The sequence below is a fragment of the Rhinolophus sinicus genome, chromosome 11, assembly GCF_057876585.1.
Source record: "Rhinolophus sinicus isolate RSI-liver-muscle chromosome 11, RSI-T2T, whole genome shotgun sequence".
NCBI classification, from domain to species: domain Eukaryota; kingdom Metazoa; phylum Chordata; class Mammalia; order Chiroptera; family Rhinolophidae; genus Rhinolophus; species Rhinolophus sinicus.
In genome coordinates, this window is record NC_142511.1 from 24,152,313 (window position 1) to 24,171,918 (window position 19,606).

The 19,606-nt window shown below is 51.1% G+C and overlaps 1 protein-coding gene across 34 annotated transcripts in view; it reads left to right on the top strand.

Moving 5' to 3' along the window:
* PLEKHA6 (pleckstrin homology domain containing A6) overlaps positions 1-19,606 on the top strand; it is a 133,239-nt gene that overhangs the window by 86,409 nt on the left and 27,224 nt on the right. For 15 of the 34 annotated variants that reach the window (XM_088801743.1, XM_088801747.1, XM_088801754.1 and 12 more), the window contains 8 exons: positions 1,601-1,681; positions 2,368-2,482; positions 7,669-7,773; positions 8,449-8,521; positions 12,039-12,139; positions 15,548-15,750; positions 17,184-17,735; positions 18,842-19,337. In XM_088801743.1, the coding sequence (XP_088657869.1) occupies positions 1,601-1,681; positions 2,368-2,482; positions 7,669-7,773; positions 8,449-8,521; positions 12,039-12,139; positions 15,548-15,750; positions 17,184-17,735; positions 18,842-19,337 (1,726 nt within the window). Of the gene's footprint in view, positions 1-1,600; positions 1,682-1,770; positions 1,887-2,367; positions 2,483-7,668; positions 7,774-8,448; positions 8,522-12,038; positions 12,140-14,231; positions 14,344-15,048; positions 15,125-15,547; positions 15,751-17,183; positions 17,736-18,841; positions 19,338-19,606 lie in introns of those variants that run through there. The other 19 variants (XM_088801742.1, XM_088801758.1, XM_088801760.1 and 16 more) reach the window with 7 other exon arrangements.

Sequence of the window (19,606 nt, forward strand, 5' to 3'; positions counted from 1 at the left end):
AAAAAAAGAGACCTTGGCATCTTGAGGAGTTTAGTTGTCACAGACCACTTGCCCCCCTGGACCCCTAGATCGGGTGCAGCCAAGGACGAGGGTAACTGTAAATAGCTATCTTTCCCCTCAAAGGTCCCCTGTGGTTAAGTGGAGGAGAGCATCCTGGTTGGACCTGGGAGGAAGGGAGGGAGGGAGGGAAGGAGTTTGAGAAGCATGTACTAGTGGACAGGGTAGGCGGGCACTGGCCCGATTTAGTGTCCTGGCCAGCAAGCCCCCGTCACAAAACCCAGATTTCCCCCGAGGCTGTTGCCACCGCCCGCTGTGCTTCTATCTGCTACATGTCTTTGAATTTGAGCTGAACATGACTGGTTTGGAAGCTGAAAAAATACCTTTTGATATTATCTTTAGCTTCGACAGATATCCCAAGGGCTGGGATGTGTCGGGCTATTGAAAAGGGGTCTCCAAAAGGTTGTTTTACTTCTCTCGTGCAGCTGAAGGGACCGAGCTCGGATCTCTTTCCTCGGGCACTAGCTGAGCAGCTCTGTTGCGGGAGTGTTCCCGTGGCCGGTGTTAGGAGCCACGGCCTTGGTGCAGCCTCAGCAGGCTCTGTCTGGGCACCTGCTTCTTGGGGTGGACTCAGCCTGCTCTGGACTCTCACAGTATCTCTCAAGAGGGGTGGATGGAGAGGACTTTAACACTTTTCCAGCCGCCCACTGGCTGCATGCTTGAATCTCCTACAACTTTCTTGCCAGGTGGTCGCCTGTGTACAGAATCCATCTCAAATGGCTGCCATTTGTGCCTTAGACCCACTGCGCCAACTCGCTCCAAGCTCTGTCTGCTGCTCTTCCTCCCCATCTCCCCAGAGAGCCACCAGGGAACTAGCCTGACCGTCAGTCAGCCAGAAGAGCCACAGCAGGACTTCCAAAGGCAGCTCCACAGTACTGCTCCCCATCTGCCTCTGCACAGACCCCGCCTGGTCCGTGCCCCCTGCAGGCTGATCTCGCAGCACCTCACTCCGCGGCCACACATCCCTTAATTAGATCTGACTGTTGAGCCAGCGTTTAATCTCACTGCCTGACCATTCCTCAGGTTTTAGCGACATCCAGTAGCCCCTTAGACGGGGAGACCCTGGGCTTAAAGTGTGTGTACAGGACCCAGCCCAAGTTCAGGAATGGAGTTCCTGGCTCTCTCATTTCATTTAAGGAGATGAAACATAGAGCAGGAGAGGAAGGAGTCTAACATCATGAGAGAATTCTTTCGGCAGAAATGAGTGAGCAGTTTTTATGTGGGGCACTGGCAGGCCTTCTCCTCGGGAGAGAACCCTCCACATAGGCGATCTTAGCTGTCAGAGTCCCCTCCCTGCCCAGCCTCAGCGAGCGCTAGTAAGTAGTTAACACTGGCTGCTGAAAGGCGTCTTCCCTCTTGCTTCCTCTACAGCCCAGTCCTCCATCTTGCCTCCATTTTGCCTCTAATAATCCCACTGGAGGACAGAGGGACGAGCGCCTACGTGGTCACTGTCCCTGTCACTGTTCAGGGCCTGTCCACCCTTTGGTTGAGTCTCTACTTTCTTCATCTTGACCACAACTTCTTTTCCTTTTTGCCTCCACAGCCACAATGAAAAACGGAACACATTTCTACACCCAGTGACCGGCCAGGTCCCAGAGGAAAACAAAAAATTTGACTTGAAAATGTAGGTTTGCCCCATTTACTGTCTGACCTTTCCATCCTTAACTACCACCACCTCACTGCCACTGCAGCTGGGAAGGGGAAAGGACTGGGGGAAAGGAGAGCAAAGGGATTTAGGGTCACTCTTCTCAGTTCTGAGGACTGGAAGCTTCTGAGACCCTCTGGCTTGGCACCCTCGTCCACTTTTCCCAGAATCTACCAGATCTCAGGTTGGTGTGTCCCATAGTTTGAGCTAAAGGACTGAGACAGGTCTGAGGTTGGCATGTCACCCAGGGGCCTCTGAGGGGAGTGGTGAGGGAATCTAACCCTGAGAGTCAAATGCTAATTTTCTACTTGCTCTGGATCTTGGCTCAATGAAAGAAAGAAAGGAAAAAAAGATAATTAAGTGACTTTCATAATCCATGGGGCTATTGTGTCTTTTAGATTAGAAGGAAAAAGAGTTCCAGAGTCTTAGGGTCGAGGTTTTAAAAATAAATTTACAGGAAAGAAAAAGGAGAATGTCCAGGATTACTGGCATGTAATGTCAGAAGAACTGAGGGAGCAGCTGAGATGACCTCTTGATGGCACTTAGGGGATCAAATTTTGTGCTGTTGCTGGAACAGTGGGTGGCAGGGTGGGAAAGGGATGGGTGGTTTCCATTGTTTCTTGGTTCTGACTAGTCTCTTTCTTTTCTTCTGGTCAACTTGAAAGCAGATCGGCCTTGGACATGTCCAATAAAGCAGTTGGGAAACGCACAGCCACCAACAGTGACATATCCAACCACAGCATGGTGTCCGAGCTCCCTCCAGAGAGGCCCAGTGTCCGGGTGAGTCCAGCCCCCAAGGCAGGCTGTCAAGCAGGAATCCTAGGAAATGTGTTAGCCTGTGCAGCTGTGTCTGCAGGCTCCAAAGAGCAGGTGAGGTGCTCAGACCAGACTCTCATAGAAAACCAACATCTAGATGAAGGGTTTTCAACCTCAGCCCCATTAGTATGTTGTGCTTGATAATTCTTTGCAGTGTGGGATTACTCATTATAAGATACTCAGCAGCATCCTTGGACTTTACCCACTAGATGCCAGTAACATCACCTTGTGACAGCCCAAAATGTCTCTAAACCTTGTCACGTGTCCCCTATGGAACAAAAGTGCCCACCCTCATTGAGAACCACTGATCTAGGGGGACAGCAAAAGAATAACTCATGAAGGACATGGCAGATGAGAGCTCAGAAAGGGAGGAGGAAGGAAGAGAGTCTCAGGAAGAATAAATAATCCAGAGAAGAATGTTGCAGAGAGATCGAGTAAGAAGTCTTACTTAGATGAAAGCATCCATGGGGTTTAACAATATTGGGGTTTCTGGACACCTGACAAGGGCAGTTCCGGTGGCATGATGAGGGCAGAAGACAAGCCAGAGAAGGCGAAAGAGAAAGTGTGAGGGGAGATGGAGAAGAAACACTGAAGAGTAGAAACTGCTCTTCTAAGAAATTAGATAATGAATGATGTTTTCTAGTCATGCAATGGAGTACTGTCCAAAAATTAAATGGTCTAGCGCTCTATGTATTGACAAGGGTAAATCTTGAAAATATAATGTTGAGTAAAAAGCAAGTTGCAAAATATGAAAAATATGATATCATTTATGTAAAATGTGTAAACAATGAAAAGCAATACTACATTTTTATAGATAAATATGTAGTACAAACATATAACCATGGACAGGCAGACTAATTTTGGTCAGTGGTTGACTCTAGGGAGAAAGAAAAGGTAATGAGGTTGAAGAGGGGCTTAAAGGCAATTTCGGCTTTATTTGTCACGTTTTTTTAGGGGGAAAAAAAATTCCAACGTGTAGTAGTGATTTTTTCCCTACTTTCCTGAAATGTTAGAAGTATAATATTTCAACAAATATTTTTAAAGAAACTTGACTGTTAAAGGAAATGAAGGATGGCGGGTGAAAGCTAGAAGAGCTTGCATAAGATGGAAGTACGTTTTCTTTGTTCATTTTGTTTTGTTTCAAGATGTTAGAGGCAGGAGGAGAATGACCCAGTGGATAGGTTCAGGAGAAAGAGGATAGCCAATGAATCACGTTTCTGTGGAGACAGCAGTCAAATTCAGAGCTGCTGTTAGCCTTGATAGGGAAGGGGCTCTCTTCCTGACAGTGCATAAAAAAGGCATGTGCAGCTGGGGGATGGGGGCCTTGTACGGGAAAGACATTCCCCCCTGATGTCCTCAACTTTTGCAGGGAAGTAGGAGGTAGGGTTTTCTGCTGAGAGGAGTGGGGTGGGTGAAGGGCATGGGAGGCTTGAGAATTTTCCTGAGGTTTGGGGAACAGGAATAGTGGTCAACGAGAGACATAAAATATTGCCTGATAATGTTGAAAGGTCATCTGAGATCATAGACCGAATGTGTGTGGCTCTAACCCCCCAGGCATGTGGCTTTCCTCCAGCAATGCGCATAGCCTGGCTGCGGAAGCAGGGAAGGCAGGTGGTTAGGTTGACCTCAGGCTGAGGGTTGCTGGGAAGCAGTGGCAGAAAGATAAACAGGCTAGAGTATTGAGCGGGCAGCAGGAGAACAGCTTAGGTGGTGAACACAGGGAGCAGCTTCTAGGCTGCTGAGGAGGTGAAACTATGACAGGCGATGGACTGAGAGGAGAGTAAAGGAAAGGATTTGGGGGCCTGCCTGTTCTTAGGGCAGTGGGTGAGTTCTTCAGATCGCTAATTTCAGCCATCATATGTGGGTTTTTACTAGTAAAGTTTGGAAAATAATTTTATTTCTCAGTTTTGGGAGTACTTTATAATAAAGCCCAATTTCTTCTTTCCTTCCTTCTACGAGTATTTACTAATGCTCATTATAGCCAGATATCTTACTAAGCTCTGGTAGTAGATACACAGAACAGAAGTTCCTCCCTGTAAAGAGCTCACAGTCTAGTGAAGGAGATGGAAGGCTATTATTGCAGTGTGACAAGTTTTAGACTCTAAGAATGGACAGAGAGCAGGGGGCAGCTACCCGCTGTGGGAGATCAGGGAGGTTTTGTGGAGTAGACTTTAAAGGATGAGTTGTGACTTATAGAAGGGAGATGTGGTTCCCCCTCCCTCAATGGGAGAAAGCAAGTGAGCAAAGGCGTAGTGGGTGGGAAAGAAGCACAGGAGTTAGGCAGACCTGTCCTTGTGTGCCATGCTGAGGAGTTTGAATTCTCTTCTAAGTGATGAGCAGTAGTAAGAAATTTTAAGCAAGAGAGTGACATGATTTTATTGTATTTTAGAAAGAGAACCAGGCCAGCCCGATGGCTCAGATGGTTGGAGCACTGTGCTCCTAATGCCAAGGTTGCCGGTTCAATTCCCACATGGGCCACTGAGCTGCGCCCTTACAGCTAAGATTGTGGACAACAGCTCTCCCTGGAGCTGGGCTCCTGTGAGCAGCAGAGGTTGGCGTGTGCTGCCATGTGCTGCTGTGGGCTACCATGTGCTGCCAGGAGTGACCGGTGGCCAGCGTGAGTGGCCTGTAGCCAGTGTAGGTGGCTGGCAGCCATCGTGAGTGGCTGGCAGCTGGTGAGAACTGCTGTGAGCCGCTGACTGACGACTGGCGACTGACTTCCTCAGCTGGGGGGAGTGCAAGGGCCAGGGAGCTGTGTCCTACACAACACAGCTAGACAGCTAGACTGTCCAGTTGTTTCACAGCTAGACTGAGAAACAACAGCTTGAACCGGAGTGGGCGGGGGGAGGGGGAGGCAGAAGAAAGGGGGGAAAGAGAGCCTTAGTTTATGGCAGAGGATAGACAGCAAGAAGAGATGACAATCTGTGAGGCAACAAGTGGAATTTGAGAGGAAAGAACAGATTTGAGAACTCTTAGGAAGATAGATTTGCCAGACCTGCATAAATGATTGGGTAAAAGAATGGAGGGAACAGTGTGAGGTGGTTCAGAGCTCTGGTGTGGGTTACTGAGTGGATTGTAATACCATTCACAAGATGAGAAATACTGAAGAACAGATTTGGTTAGAAAGAGGATGAGCTTGGTTTTGTACTTTTCTTCATCCTGGTTGGGCAACCAGTTACCAAATGGACTAGGGCTGGGAAAGAGGGTATAGATATAGATTAGGGAATTTCCAGCATATTGCTGGTGGTTGAGGCAATGGGTACAGAGGAGATCACACAGGCACAACGTATAATTAGATAAACAAGAATAAAAGGAGAAAAGTTTGGTTAAGGTCCACCAACACTTAGAGTAGAGGTGGAGTCGCCACAGATGGAGGTGTTGAAAAGGAGGAATAGCATTGAAAAAACCAAAAGAAGAGTTTCAGGAAGGACAGAAAGGTTAAAATTGTCCAGTGCTTTAGAATGGTCAAGGATTGAGCAGCTTCACTTTAAGGTAGTGCAAGAGCCATTTCAGAAAAGAGGAAGTTTAGGAGGGAGTGGGAGGAGAGGAAGTCAGGATCTCCCCAGTAGCCAATCCCTGAAGAGAAAGAGGGGAGGGATTACCTGACAGCAGATGTAGGGTTGGGGGTGGGGGGGTGGGGGTGGGGGTGTGGGAGGAGGGGGAGGGAGAGAGAGAGACAGAGAGAGATGCTTTAAGATGGAGACACCTGAACACGTTAGCTGAGGAGAAGAAGCCAGTGGAGAAGGAAAAGTTGAAGACAGATTGGAGAGAAGATTATTGATGGAGCAAAGTCTCAGAGGAGATGGTGGCTTCGACATGTTAGTCTTAGAAAGGAGGACAGTGCCTCTTCATTAGACCTTGGAGAGAAAGAGAAAAAGATAGTGGCAAGGGCAGTAATTTTCTAGGTAAAAGGACATAAAATGGAGGAGGTGCATGTCTGCGAAGCTCAGTTTTCTCTGTGGCGCAAGAGCCAGGTCCACTGTGGGGAGGGCAGAGAGGGAAGTCGCAGGCTCAGGAGAAAGGCAGGGGTGTGCAGTGGAGGTGTCATCAGGGCTGAGCCCAGCTGCGGCTGGGGACTGGGGCTCTGCAGTGGCCTCATCTGTACTGCAGTGTGATTTTCTCCAGCAGCACCATAATCTGCATGTGAGTGCAGGGAGGGTGGATACTTTGATTAATCTGGGATTTTGAGTTTTAGAAAATTGAGCAGAAAGACCATGGATGGGTTGTTTGAGAGTGCAGTTGTTCTACTTTACCATGGGGTGTAGACTTTGTAGGGAAATAACTAAAACCACAAAGTGGCTGATGGATCCAGAAAAAAAAAAGGGAAGAATTGAGGAGCTGAGGATCCCAGTGGAGTAGAAAACCTTGTGCAGTTCAGGAACAGAGTAAGATAGAATGTTGTGATCAGATAACGGGAATATTAGAACTGAAGATGTTAGTGGTGCAGAGGCTTAGGAACTGAGGTACAGCCATGGGAGTCAGTTGCTGGGGTGGTAGTGGAGGATTTTGGAGTTGAGGACATCAAGGTCATATAAAATTAGGGCATTGGTTCCGTCATCCTCAAGAACAGTGATGGCGCGACTTAGAATGAAGATGACTGATGCTGAAAGAATCATCTAGAAGCTGACAGTGATGAAAGGGGCTCAGTGGTGGAAGATTAGTGGTACTTCAGGAAAGAGAGATTGTTGCCAGAATGTGGAAGAATAACAGTGTCCACAAGGCAGTAAGGAGCTGGGCGAACACTTGTGTAGATGTTCCCAGCTCTATGGTGTGTTGGGCATTTGAGAATGAACAGAACTCTGAGAGGATGGTGATTTACTTGCAGTTGAATGGGTTCTAGAAAGCATTATGAAAGAGGTAGGGGGTAAGGACAGTAGAGGAAGGACACAGGAGTGAAATGAAAAATCTCAGTTTCTCCTCAAGAAAACCTTCAAAGCCCCCACCACATCAGACAGGCAGGACTATTATGTTGAGCCTTATAAGAAAAAGAGCCAATAACTTGAGAGGCCATGCCCTTGAGTTAGTAACAGATCCAAGATTCACACGTGGGTACCTGGGGGTACCGGAGAGATGCAGCTGCTCCCCTCACCGGTGGAACAGGAAGCACTAGAGGGAGGAAGTCAGGCCTGTTCCTCTCTCTGCCTCCCTAGGCCACCCGGACCTCCCGCAAGGCCATTGCCTTTGGCAAGCGCTCACACTCCATGAAGCGGAACCCCAATGCACCTGTCACCAAGGCGGGCTGGCTCTTCAAACAGGTGAGGCCTCCTCTGCCACTCTGCCCAGCACGCCCAGCGCTTCTCCTCATAGCTGTATCCTTGGTGGTTACAATAGTCCATGTCTAGTTTGGTATGTCCTTCCATGTCCTAATTTGGTATATTTCTGTGAACGAATCTCCTAATTGTATGAAGGCCCAGAGAAGTCAGTTAGTTTCCCAAAATGTCACAGAACAACTAGTGTCATACTTGGGAATCCACCTAGATCTCCTCATAGGCAGATGCAGTGACTTTGAAATACGCTAGGGCGTCCACCATATTGGAGCAACTGGCTCATCCTCAGCACATCCCTCTTGCTATGAAAAAGGAGAGGTGGGGGGGGTGTCCTTTAAGTCTGGGGTCCAGCAGTTGTCCCCATTGGCCTTGCCACTGTCCCTGCCTGTCCTCTGCTCACTCATTCTGACTCATTTCTCACCCCTTTTATCTTCCCTGGGGGAGGCACTGAGGCCCAGGATGACAGAACTGAAGGTCACAGGCAATGTTCCAATGTCAGTTCCCTGCATCTGGTGTCTCAAGAGGGTTGCTGCCACTTGTTAGTGGCCGAGCTGCAACCAGAGGCAGAATGTCCTCATAGTGTAGTGCTCTTCCCGCCACGTCCCCTTCCTCCCCGTGCACAACTCACAGCTCCTCCTGTCTGTCTCTCCATGTGCCCCACAGGCCAGCTCTGGGGTCAAGCAGTGGAACAAGCGCTGGTTTGTCCTGGTGGACCGCTGCCTCTTCTACTATAAAGGTGAGCTTGCCCCCAGGCCTGTGGGGGCTATGAGAAGCCAGGGCCCAGCACGCTACCATTCTGTCAGGTCACTGGGCTCTGCTTTGGATGGAAGTTGGCTGGCAGGGGGTGGCGGGGAAGGACTGTCTCCCCACTGCAGTCTCTGTCATCAGTGGGGTGTCACAGTGGGATAAAGACAAAGCTCACTTGCTCACACATTCTCACACTTGCTCACTTACTCATTCACATTCAGTATTTACCGAGTGCTGACTGGGTTTCAGGCAGAGTTCTAGGCATGGACTGGTGATAGGGTGTGAACAGGACATGAGCGATGGTGCAGTCCAGGGGAAGGGGGTGGAAAAGGAGGACGAGAGGAAGGTCATTAGTTACTACTAGCAGGTCACCTACCCCTGAGCGGTGTATGCTGATCTTCCTTCTGTCCCATGGAGGCACGATCCGACCTATGAAGGCAGCCAGTTTTGTCTGTTTGGGTCACTGCTGTATACACAGCACCTACAACAGTGCCTACAATGGCACATAGTAGTTGCTCCACCAGTGTGGAATAAATGAATATCCCCAGCTCTGCTCTCTTTGCTCCACTCAACACTCTCCTGACCCTCTCAAAACATTAAAAAAAAAAAAAAAAAGATAAAAGAAAGACGGGCCAAGATCTGACAGCTTTGGTGCAGCAATCTCTAGAAAGGTATTTAAAAAATATATACAGCAACATTGTATCAAGGAGGGTCTGGAGAGATCGAATGAGGGTGATGACAGAGGTGGTCTTGTCACACTGATGCAGGGCGCTGGGAAGAGAAGGGTGAAATGACTTTGCAGCAGGAGAGGCAGTTCCCTTTTCCTCCATGCCTCTTCATGCCCCAGAAATGGCAGAGCCCTGACTTCTCCGGGCCTCCTGGGAGCAATTCAGTGAATCATTAACTTTGGCAAACAAAGGTTGTACCCAGTGTCCCACCACGATAACGCTGCTGTCCCTGTGCCCTGCGTTGCCACCACCTTAACGCTGAGGAGAGAAATCAGGAAGCGATCACGTAAGCAGGGTCTAGTCACAGAGGAAACCCCAATATTGGGGGAGAAGAATCTGCCCAGGCTGGCACCCTGGGATAGAGGGCTGCCCTGGAACCAGAGTGTGAACAAAGCTGGAGGAAAACCAGGCTCTCTGCAGAGGAGAGACTCTGAGCCTGGCATAAGGAGAACCTTAAAAAGCTGTGCATTTCCAGGTGCACTGTGGTAGGGGTCACTATCCACCGAGAGGTGCTCTCACTAGACCCCCAAACACAGACCTGGACAGTACCAGGCAGGGGCCTGTCTCCTCTTGGGGCTGACAGCCCTGCTTTCCTGAAGAAGCCCTGGGTCCCCAGCCCCAGTCCCTCCTGCTCCTTTGGCTTAGCTCTCCTCTGGGTACCGTGCTGAGGCCTGCACAGGACTCTGCACATTGGACCACGTACGAGGTGTGATCGAAAAAGACGGTGAATGTTTAAATAAAAAAAATGTGTTACAGTAAAAGACACAGTGCCATTAATCCCCTTCAAAATACTCCCCCTTGCTTTGAACACACTTGTCCCATTGTTCTTGCCACTTTCTGAAGCGGTTCTGGAAGTCGTCTTTCGTGAATATCTTCATCCTCCATCATGACAACACTCCGTGTCACACTTCTGGTATGGCAGTTTCTGTCAAATAAAAACATTATGAGGGCTGGGCCGGTGGCTCAGGCGGTTAGAGCACCATGCTCCTAACTCCCAAAGCTGCCGGTTTGATTCCCACATGGGCCAGTGGGCTCTCAACCACAAGGTTGCCAGTTCAATTCCTCAAGTCCCGCAAGGGATGGTGGGCTCTGCCCCCTGCAACTAAGATTGAACACGGCACCTTGAGCTGAGCTCCTGGATGGCTCAGTTGGTTGGAGCGTGTCCTCTCAACCACAAGGTTGCTGGTTTGACTCCCGCAAGGGATGGTGGGCTGCGCCCCCTGCAACTAGAAAACGGCAACTGGACCTGGAGTTGAGCTGCGCCCTCCACAACTAAGATTGAAAGGACAACAACTTGACTTGGAAAAAAGTCCTGGAAGTACACACTGTTCCCCAATAAAGTCCTGTTCCCCTTCCCCAATAAAATCTTAAAAACAAACAAACAAACAAAAACATTATGATGTGTCTTCATCCACTTCATCACTAGATCTGATACCATGAAAGGTAAACATTTTGAAACAATTCAGGACATCGAGGTAGCCACAACAGCGCAACTAAAGACACTCACAAAAGAGGACGCCAGAACTGTTTCAGAACGTGGCAAGAACAATGGGATAAGTGTGTTCAAAGAGAGGGGAAGTCTTTTGAGGAGGATTAATGGCACTGTGTCTTTTACTGTAATAAATTTTTTGTTTAAACATTCACTATTTTTTTGATCACACCTTGTATCTTGTGCAAGTGATGAGTAAGAGGAGAAGGGGAACTAGTTTCTAATCCCTGAGCTATTTCTTCTGAGCCCTATCTGAGGGTTTTACAGAGTTTTCAGCTCAAGGAGTAAGGAGCTATCCTGGGCAAGTGGGGAGGGTCTTGCCATGGCCTCATAGTCGCCCCCCACCTGTCCCTCCGAATAGCCCCACCCTTTCTGGCCTCTTACTGACAGCTGGGGACCCGACTAATCCATCAGGGTTCTTTGGAGATCAGAACAAATTATGTCATGGCCTGATTGTTAACCTGATCCAGGGATAACAGACCAGGAGGCTTTGCGGGGGCAAATCTTCCTGTGGAGAAATGAGACTGTAAAGGGGAGAGGTTTGCGTCAGGAGAGGACAAAGCAAACTGCTGGGTGCCTGGCAGAACCTTACAAACAGTTACCCAGAGGAGCCGAGGCACAGATGGGACTGTCTACTCTACCACACCCTATCCCATTATCATCCTGTTACACATATGGCCTTTGGAATGGTCTTGTGTGGAAAGGCACTATGCATAGGACAGTGGTTAAGAATGAGAGCTTGGGAGTCAGACTCCCTGGGTTCAAAGACCAGTCCACCACTTTCTACTTAAGTAACCTTGGACAAATTACTTAACCTTTCTGTGTCTCAGGCTCCTTATCTATAAACTGGGGGTAGTAATAGTATCTGTTCATAGGATTGTTGGGAGGGTTAAATCCAGGAAGGCATTTCACTAGAACAGTGCCCAACATAGATGGAACTCTCTAAAATGCTAGCTCTAAGTGATTTGCCTCCTTGAGTACTAGAACGTCAGTTCCTGGAGAATGGGACTACTTCCCTCTCATCCACCTCTATAGTCCCTGTGTCTACATGTCTGCAGAGCTCCCACGCACCCCAGTGCCCCGACTCCGGGGAGCGTGCCTCTTGGTGTGTGCAGAGCACAACCTGTGTGGTGGTATGTGGTGGCCCTGAGGGCCTGACAAATAGATGAGCAGCAAATATGTATTGCTTGTTGCTGTTTATCATAATAGGGCCGATGGGCTCCTCCCTCTCCCCCTGCACATGCGCACACGTGAGCCCGTGCATCTTACCTGCGCCTCTTTCCCGACAGATGAGAAGGAGGAGAGCGTCCTGGGCAGCATCCCACTCCTGAGCTTCCGCGTGGCCGCGGTGCAGCCCTCGGACAACATCAGCCGAAAACACACCTTTAAGGTCAGTTGGCTCTCCTCTCCCGGGTCAGACGGGGGAGGGAGGCCTGCTCTTCTAGAGCACAGGGGAATAGAGAGGGGTCAAGAGCCACCTCCCAAAGGAGTCTCAAGTGGTAGTGGGGGCAGGGAGTTGTCAGCGGCCCCTGGACTCAGTGCAGGCTGTTGTAAGGCTAAGGTAAGGCCGTGCTGGGACCCCCTCTTCTTTCCTCAGGGGTTAGGTGGGTGATTCTCCCCAGGGTGGGCCGGTAGAGATGTGCTTCAGTGGTACCACAGTTTTTCTCATGGGAGGGAGGAGAAGCGTATCAGCCCTATTGGGATAAATGTCAATAACTGTAGCCCAGCTGTGTCCTGAGCCCATGGGCCTTCTGCCCAGTGGCCTGGCACCTGGAACCTGGGAGACCCCTTGCAGTTGAGGCAGGATCTATGGGTGGGGAATGGAGGGGCTGTGAGATCCTTTCTGGAAAGTCTCTTCCCCACCTTGGGCCCAGGGAACTAGACCAATAGTCAAGTTTCAATCTTCAGAGAAAATTAGGAGTTGAGTCTCATTACAATCAAGAGAAGTAAACCTTATGCAGACAATTCGAGAGAACAAATATGCAGGAAGATGGGCCTCACAGGCTTGCTCAGTGTGGCTCCCTCAGAATCCCTGGGGATCCACCCACTAAAGGCTGCAGCTGGTTCTTACGAGGCAGTGTTTTTCCACATTTAAAAATTCATGACCCATTAAAAACTATACAAATCCCAGGTCCTTTTTGTGTTTTATGATGTAAAGGCCCTGGTTCCTTTTCATTTTCCAGTATGAAATTACCACGCTTAGTACAAAGCCCTCTCTCTATCCCAGTTGAGAATTGCTGTCCAAGGCCCTGAAAACCTAAAGCGATGGTGTTAGATGCTAGGGCCTGCAGCTCATGCCAGGCAGTGTCTGAGCCCCAGAGACTCTGCCCCTTTCTGTCCTTCAGACTCTGGTCACCTGGCGATAGAGAAAAGGTGGGCAACATGCACAAGTGCTGCTCTGGGGAACAAAGAGGGACTTCTTTGGCACATAATTAGTTTCCAGCCTCCCTGGGTCCTGTCTACCAGAGGTGTGAACAGAGTGAACAATTAATGAAACTCTGGTTCCAGGGAGCTGGGTTCTAGCTGGGGAAATAGGAACAGGCTGTTTAACCAACAACAGTCCTGCTCTACACAGATGCACACACACTCACACACTCAGACAGCCTGTGTCACCCGCCCTTCCAGACCTGTGCATACACACATGCACACTCTAGCTCGGAGTTCGACAGGCATCCCGATGACTCACCTATACACCCACCATAAACCCCAGATCTCACTTCTGTTCCCATCAGCTCCTCTCCTCCATCCCCATCCCCCAAAGGAGTGCAGAGCCTCTTTAAACCCAACTCGGAGGGCTGTGCTCAGTGGCCACAAAGGACTCCAATTGTGGCTAATCAGAGGGCCTTCCCCCAGGAAAGCAGGGGAGCTGAGACAGATGGGAGGCTTGTCCTGCTATGGCCACAGAGTGAAACTCTTGGACGGCTGATAATGAGCCAGGACTGTTCCTGCCCTGCCCACTGCCAAGTGCCTGAGCCTCTTCCTATCCCAGCCCCGTGGGAACTCAGTGGACTTCACCCCACTGGGGTACCACCCTCAATTCTCTGGCCCTCTTTCCTGGTTCCAGGCTGGTGTCACCTCCTGCTGCCTTTCAGTCGCCCTGTCTTCCCCAGGCCCTCTGCCTTCCCTGCCTCCAGCAGCAGTTGTTCCCAGGCATTTGCTCCTTTGTTCCCCTGTGGGCATGTTGTGTCCTCCAGCTTTACCGTGAGCTCTTCAAGTGCAGAGAGTATGTGTGCTTTCCTTGTGACTGGTGCCCAGAGCAGAGCTCTGCACTCACAAAAGCCCTACTAGATGCTTAGCGAATGCACTCATTTGCTGCCCACTCCTACCAGCCCCAGGACACACCCATGAGTGCCCTCGGTGTCTCTCTGTCCTCTATGATAACCCTGTGTTCTCCATCCTGGAGGGCTTGCCTGGTCTCCACATCCCTGTGTATAGTTTCAACTCCCAGACACCTCCTCACAGCTTCACTGGCTTTTCCTCAGCACCTCCCTGCCTCTGCTGACATGCTGGGCCTCCTGCTGGAGGGTGGGGACTGGCAGGATCCAGAGGAAGGAGGCCCATCTCTGCCCCTAGAGGAGGATGCACCCTCACTGGGTAAGGGTTCCTGTCAGAAAGAAATCCTGTGCAGAGGAACGGGGTTGCGGTGGGCCAGCTGGGAAAGCATTTGGAGGGTATTGTGGATTTGACATTGCAGCTTAGAAGAGCCCTGGGGCTTTGTGAGAGGAGCCCTGTCTTCTCTCTTTCCAACCCCCAGAGGCTCAGGATTTAACACCCAGGGGTTCAGAGGCCAAAGTGAGTTTCCCATCTGAGACTCTTAATCACTTTTGGGTTTCTCATGCTGAGTGGGATAAAGAAGGCCGCTTGCTTTTCCTGGGAAATTGAAGGTCTCACCTCGGAGTATGCTAAGGTCCCAGAAAGAATCTAGCTCTGGAGCATCTTTTCCTTATGGCCTAAGAATCTTGAGTTTCAGCAGGTAGACCCATCCCCATTCAACAGATGCCTCAATTAAGGCCAAAGCTGGTCAGGAACAGTGCTAGGATTAGCACTGGAATACCCTGACTTCTCTCCACCGCCCCCCCCCCCCAAATTCCCTTGGTGCAAGCTCTTCTCTCCCCCTCCTGGTGGGTTGAACTGGGGACTTTGTTGGGTGCTGTTGTCCCAATGGTGACACCAAGTGGAGGGGGATAGTTTGAAGAGCTCCCCACTTCTGTCTGTTCCTTAACATTCCTGCCACGTCGTCTTCTGTCTTTTCCTCTGGTGTTTGGTTGACCTGTTCTCTGCTTTTCCTCCTTCTGACCGTGTGAGGACCCCTCCTCTGGACAGGAGCTCTCTTCTGGGTTCCCGCCTGCCGCACCTGCTCGCAGCCGCCAACTAGGTAGCGTGCTCTGTCTGTCTGTGCATGCCCCTTGCATGCCCATGGAGAGAGGCCTGGCTGTCTCTGCACGGAAGACACAATGCTAGCTTCTCAGAGGCCAAGAGATTGGCGTGTGCTAGGGGGCATCTCTCCTAGACATTGGGTAATTGCCCTTCGAGTCAAAGATGCGGTAGGAGAGTGGGCGTGGTAGTTGTCCCTCCTGCTCAATCACCTCAGGTGGGACGGGGAAGCTTACCTGGGCTGCCCAGTGGTGTCAGAGAGCTAGCCAAGGCAGGCATGTGGGTGCCAGCTGGAGCACTTGGATGACTGGGGGCCACCCTCCTCACCTTGCTCCTGAGCTCCATGTGGGAAAAAGAGCTGGAGGTGAAGGGAACAGCCTTCCTGACCACCCGCTCTGTGGGTGTGGGTGTCTTCTCCCTGCAGGTGACTGTGTGCTGGATGGACGAGGCCGGGGCCAATTCCACGTACTGCCTCCCCCCACAGGCCGAGCATGCTGGGGTCCGCACCTACTTCTTCAGTGCTGAGAGCCCCAAGGAGCAGGAGGCCTGGATACAGGCCATGGGGGAGGCTGCCCGAGTACAGATCCCCCCAGCCCAGAAGTCTGTGCCCCAAGCTGTGCGTCACAAGTGAGTGCCAGAGTACGGGGCCTGGATGTGGGGAGTGCTAGAGGAGGAGGAGGAGAGAGGAAGTGCCCCATCTGTGCCACCATGGAGCTCGGCGTGCTGGCTTGAATCTTTGGGAATAGATGAGCTGTCTCCTTACATCCCAGCCGGGTGCCTGGTTGAGTGATTTCAGAGCTCGTAGTCTCTTCCCCTGACCTGCTCTTCCTCTTCTCTCTGAGCTGGTGGAGGCCAAGTGAGAAGCCAGATTCCACTGGGGCGAAGAGCCAAAGACCAGGGTCATTTGCTCTTTTTTTCTTGGCTGTGCATGTTAAGCACACAGCCTTTGGAGGAAGGTGGACTCAGGTTTGAATCCCAACTTGGCTACTTGCCCACAGTGCGACCTCAGTGTAAGTTACTTAACCTGTGTGAAACGGAGTTTCCTTTCCTCAAAGACAGCAATTATAATCCCACCTCACAGGTTGTTGTGAGGACTAAACAGTATATAAAATGCTTGGCATTTCATGGGCGCTCAGTACATGGCTGCTCCCATCACTTCCTCGTCCGCTGTCTCAGTGCCTTCAACTGGCTGTTGAGTCTTGAGTTAGATGTTAACGGGGATCCAGACGGAGGTGTGACAGTGTAGAGTCCAAGTCCATTCACATGCCTTAGAAATGTTTACCAAGCAGTGTCTCAACAAGGATGCTTGAATATGTTGAATTTGGGAAACTATGGGAAGAACATTGTCACGAGATTCCAAATATTTGCTTCAACCAAAGGGCCCACTTCCAGAAGGTTACGCATTTATTTCATAAATATTTCCTACAAGTAGAAATGTGTAAGGCACTATAGCAGGAGCTAGGAAAACAAGGAAAATTCTGACATGATCCTGCTTAGTGTAGCTTATATTCTAACAAAAAGTCAGTCCTGGGAGAAGCTTGTTTCTGACTGGGGAACTAGTGTATTTCTATGCCTGTGAAGTTTGAGGCTACAGCTTCCACCCTGGTGCCTGCCCTGTTTGATCCCACACCAGTCCTGTGAAAGGAGGCATTGTTATCCCCATATTGCCATCAAGGAGCCCAAGGCTTATGGAAGTTGAGGAACTTTCTATAGGAGAGAGGGCTGACCTATAAGAAGTCTCTGTAGCTGGGACATCAAGGGTCGTTGGTGTGAAGCTTCAGTATAGTGTATGCCAAGTTTGGGGTCTGAATCAGGGCTAGACGGCAGAGGAGACCAAAACCGGGTGAGGTTAATCTTGGTCATAGCTTGAAGGCTGGGCTCAAGGCAGGTCAGCAGAAGGGAGTGGGGAGTGGCTCATGGGAGAAGAACTGGAGGGTAGATGCATAGGCAGGACTGGATGGCCTTTTATAATAATTAGGAAACAGAACAGTAATTCGTTGAATTTTGTTCCCATCGCTACCTTCTTGCCTATCCTTCTCCACTCCGTTTCTCCATCCCAGTCTATCACCCCCCCATCAACTCCATGCTGGGCTGGAGTCCCTTACAATGTCTCCCTTGGCAACCTGCAGCCACGAGAAACCAGATTCAGAGAACATCCCACCCAGCAAACACCACCACCAGCCACCGCACAACAGCCTCCCCAAGCCTGAGCCAGAGACCAAGACTCGAGAGGAGGGTGATGGCCGAGGCTGTGAGAAGGCAGAGAGGAGGCCGGAGAGGCCTGAAGTCCAGAGTGAGCCTCTGGTGAAAGCCAATGGCATCCAAGCTGGACTGGAACCAGTCTCAGAACCGGGCAGCCCTTACCCCGAGGGCCCAAGGATCCCAGGGGGCAGGGAGCGGCCCACCCAGCCCAATGGCTGGCAGTGTAGCTCCCCAAGCCGGCCAGGGAGCACAGCTTTCCAGCCTCAGGACTCAGAGAGTGGGGAACACCAGCGGAACTTACCGCCACATGCCAACTCTGACAAGATCGCCCAGCGCAAGAGCTCCATGAACCAGCTTCAGCAGTGGGTAAACCTGCGCCGGGGGGTACCTCCACCTGAAGACCTTCGGAGGTGAGGCCTGGTGGGGGACGAGGGTGGAGCTGGGATGCTATCATGGCTCAGGGAGTAATGTGAGAGGTGTCCCCTGTTGGAAACCTTCTGGAAGCCAGGCAGAGTTGGGAAACAAAACTCCAGAATACCCAACTCGCCCAAATCCTTTCCTGCCCCATGGCTCCCTCTGCCCTTGATTTTGCTCTCTGCTTCCTTCAGAGGAAGGGACAAAGCACCCAGGGCCTCTCCACAGGGTGTTGGGTGGCCCAGGAAACAGGCTGACTGTGGTAGGGGCCTTAACGTTCCAGTCAGAGATCTGTCCATCATTCCATCAGACATCATTCCACCCTCTTACAGCATCTTCTGTTCCAGTGTTTCTACCAACAGGACATTCACTAACCACCAAGCCAACTCCATTTTTGAACAGCTCTAATTATTTGAAAGCCAGTGTTTATAAAAAGAAAAGTAACAAAATGTTGCCACTCATTGACCCTACTTCTGCCCTCTAGAATAATTGACTCCTTTATCTGGTGACAAAGATTTTAAGACATCTGTTGGGCCTGATCATCAGGGCAAGTGGGGCTCCTTCCCTGGGGCTTGGGCAGCTCTGGGCTATAGGTAACCGACTCAGGAGGGCTGCTCACTGCTGGTGGTCTGGCGCCTGGGGCTTCTGACCTGCCCTAGGGAGACCGCCTCGCTGGGCATGAGGCCCGTAGAGTCAGGGAAGCTGCCCTCTCCTCGAGGTGCCTGGTACACTTGCCCTCTTTCTCCTATTTGCCTTTCTGGACAGGATCTGATAAATTGGTTCACTTTGAGATAGAGATGGCTAATAAGGCTTAAAGTTTCTCCCCAGGGTATTTCATTTTAAAGAGACAAGATGGAAACTGTGACAGGTGGAATTTTGGGCCTCAGGGAGCTGATTGAGGAAGGAGCTCTGAGGAGGGGGTCTTCCCTGCACCTCTGGAAACAAAGCTGATGCTCTGTGTACTCACAAGGCCAGCCTGGGGCACCATTCACCTGGTCAAACCCCGCTCTAGGCTGGAGGACAAGAAGGTGGGGCTGGGGCGTGGACGGATGGGTGGGGACGTCCCACTCTGTCCACTTCCTTACACTGTCCTGTCTCTCAGTCCCTCTAGGTTCTACCCTGTGTCCCGCAGGGCCCCTGAGTATTATGGCCCCTACTCCTCCCAGTACCCTGATGATTACCAGTATTACCCACAAGGAGTGCGGCCGGACAGCATCTGCTCCATGCCCGCCTACGATCGGATCAGCCCACCCTGGGCTCTGGAGGACAAGCGCCACTCCTTTCGCAATGGGGGCGGGTGGAAGGAGCCTGCTGGCTATGGGCGGCAGGATGGCACTGTCTGGATCCCTAGCCCCTCTCGGCAGCCGGTTTATTATGATGAGCTGGATGCCACCTCTGGCTCTCTGCGCCGCCTGTCCTTGCAGCCCCGGTCCCACTCTGTGCCCCGCTCACCCAGCCAGGGCGCCTACAGCCGCGCCCGCATTTACTCCCCAGTCCGTTCACCCAGTGCCCGTTTTGAGCGGCTGCCACCTCGCAGCGAGGACATCTATGCTGACCCAGCTGCCTATGTAATGAGGCGATCCATCAGCTCCCCCAAGGTGAGCCACCAGCCTTCCCTGCCTCCTTCATCCCCTGAGGTACCCCTGAAGCCTCAGACCATCTGCTGAGAAAAGGTGGAGATGAGGGGGCATCTGGGATACAGGGACCCTGGGCTGTGTGTCAGAAGGACCAGTGGTGCTGCTCGGGGGCCACTGGCCCTGTGGTTCCACCCCCAGGGGTGCTGCCCTGGGGGTCATGCTTTGCCCCTTGAGTAGGAACATTGCTCTCTGTGCCTGTCCCCAGGTTGTGCCAGGAACCCTAATTCTTT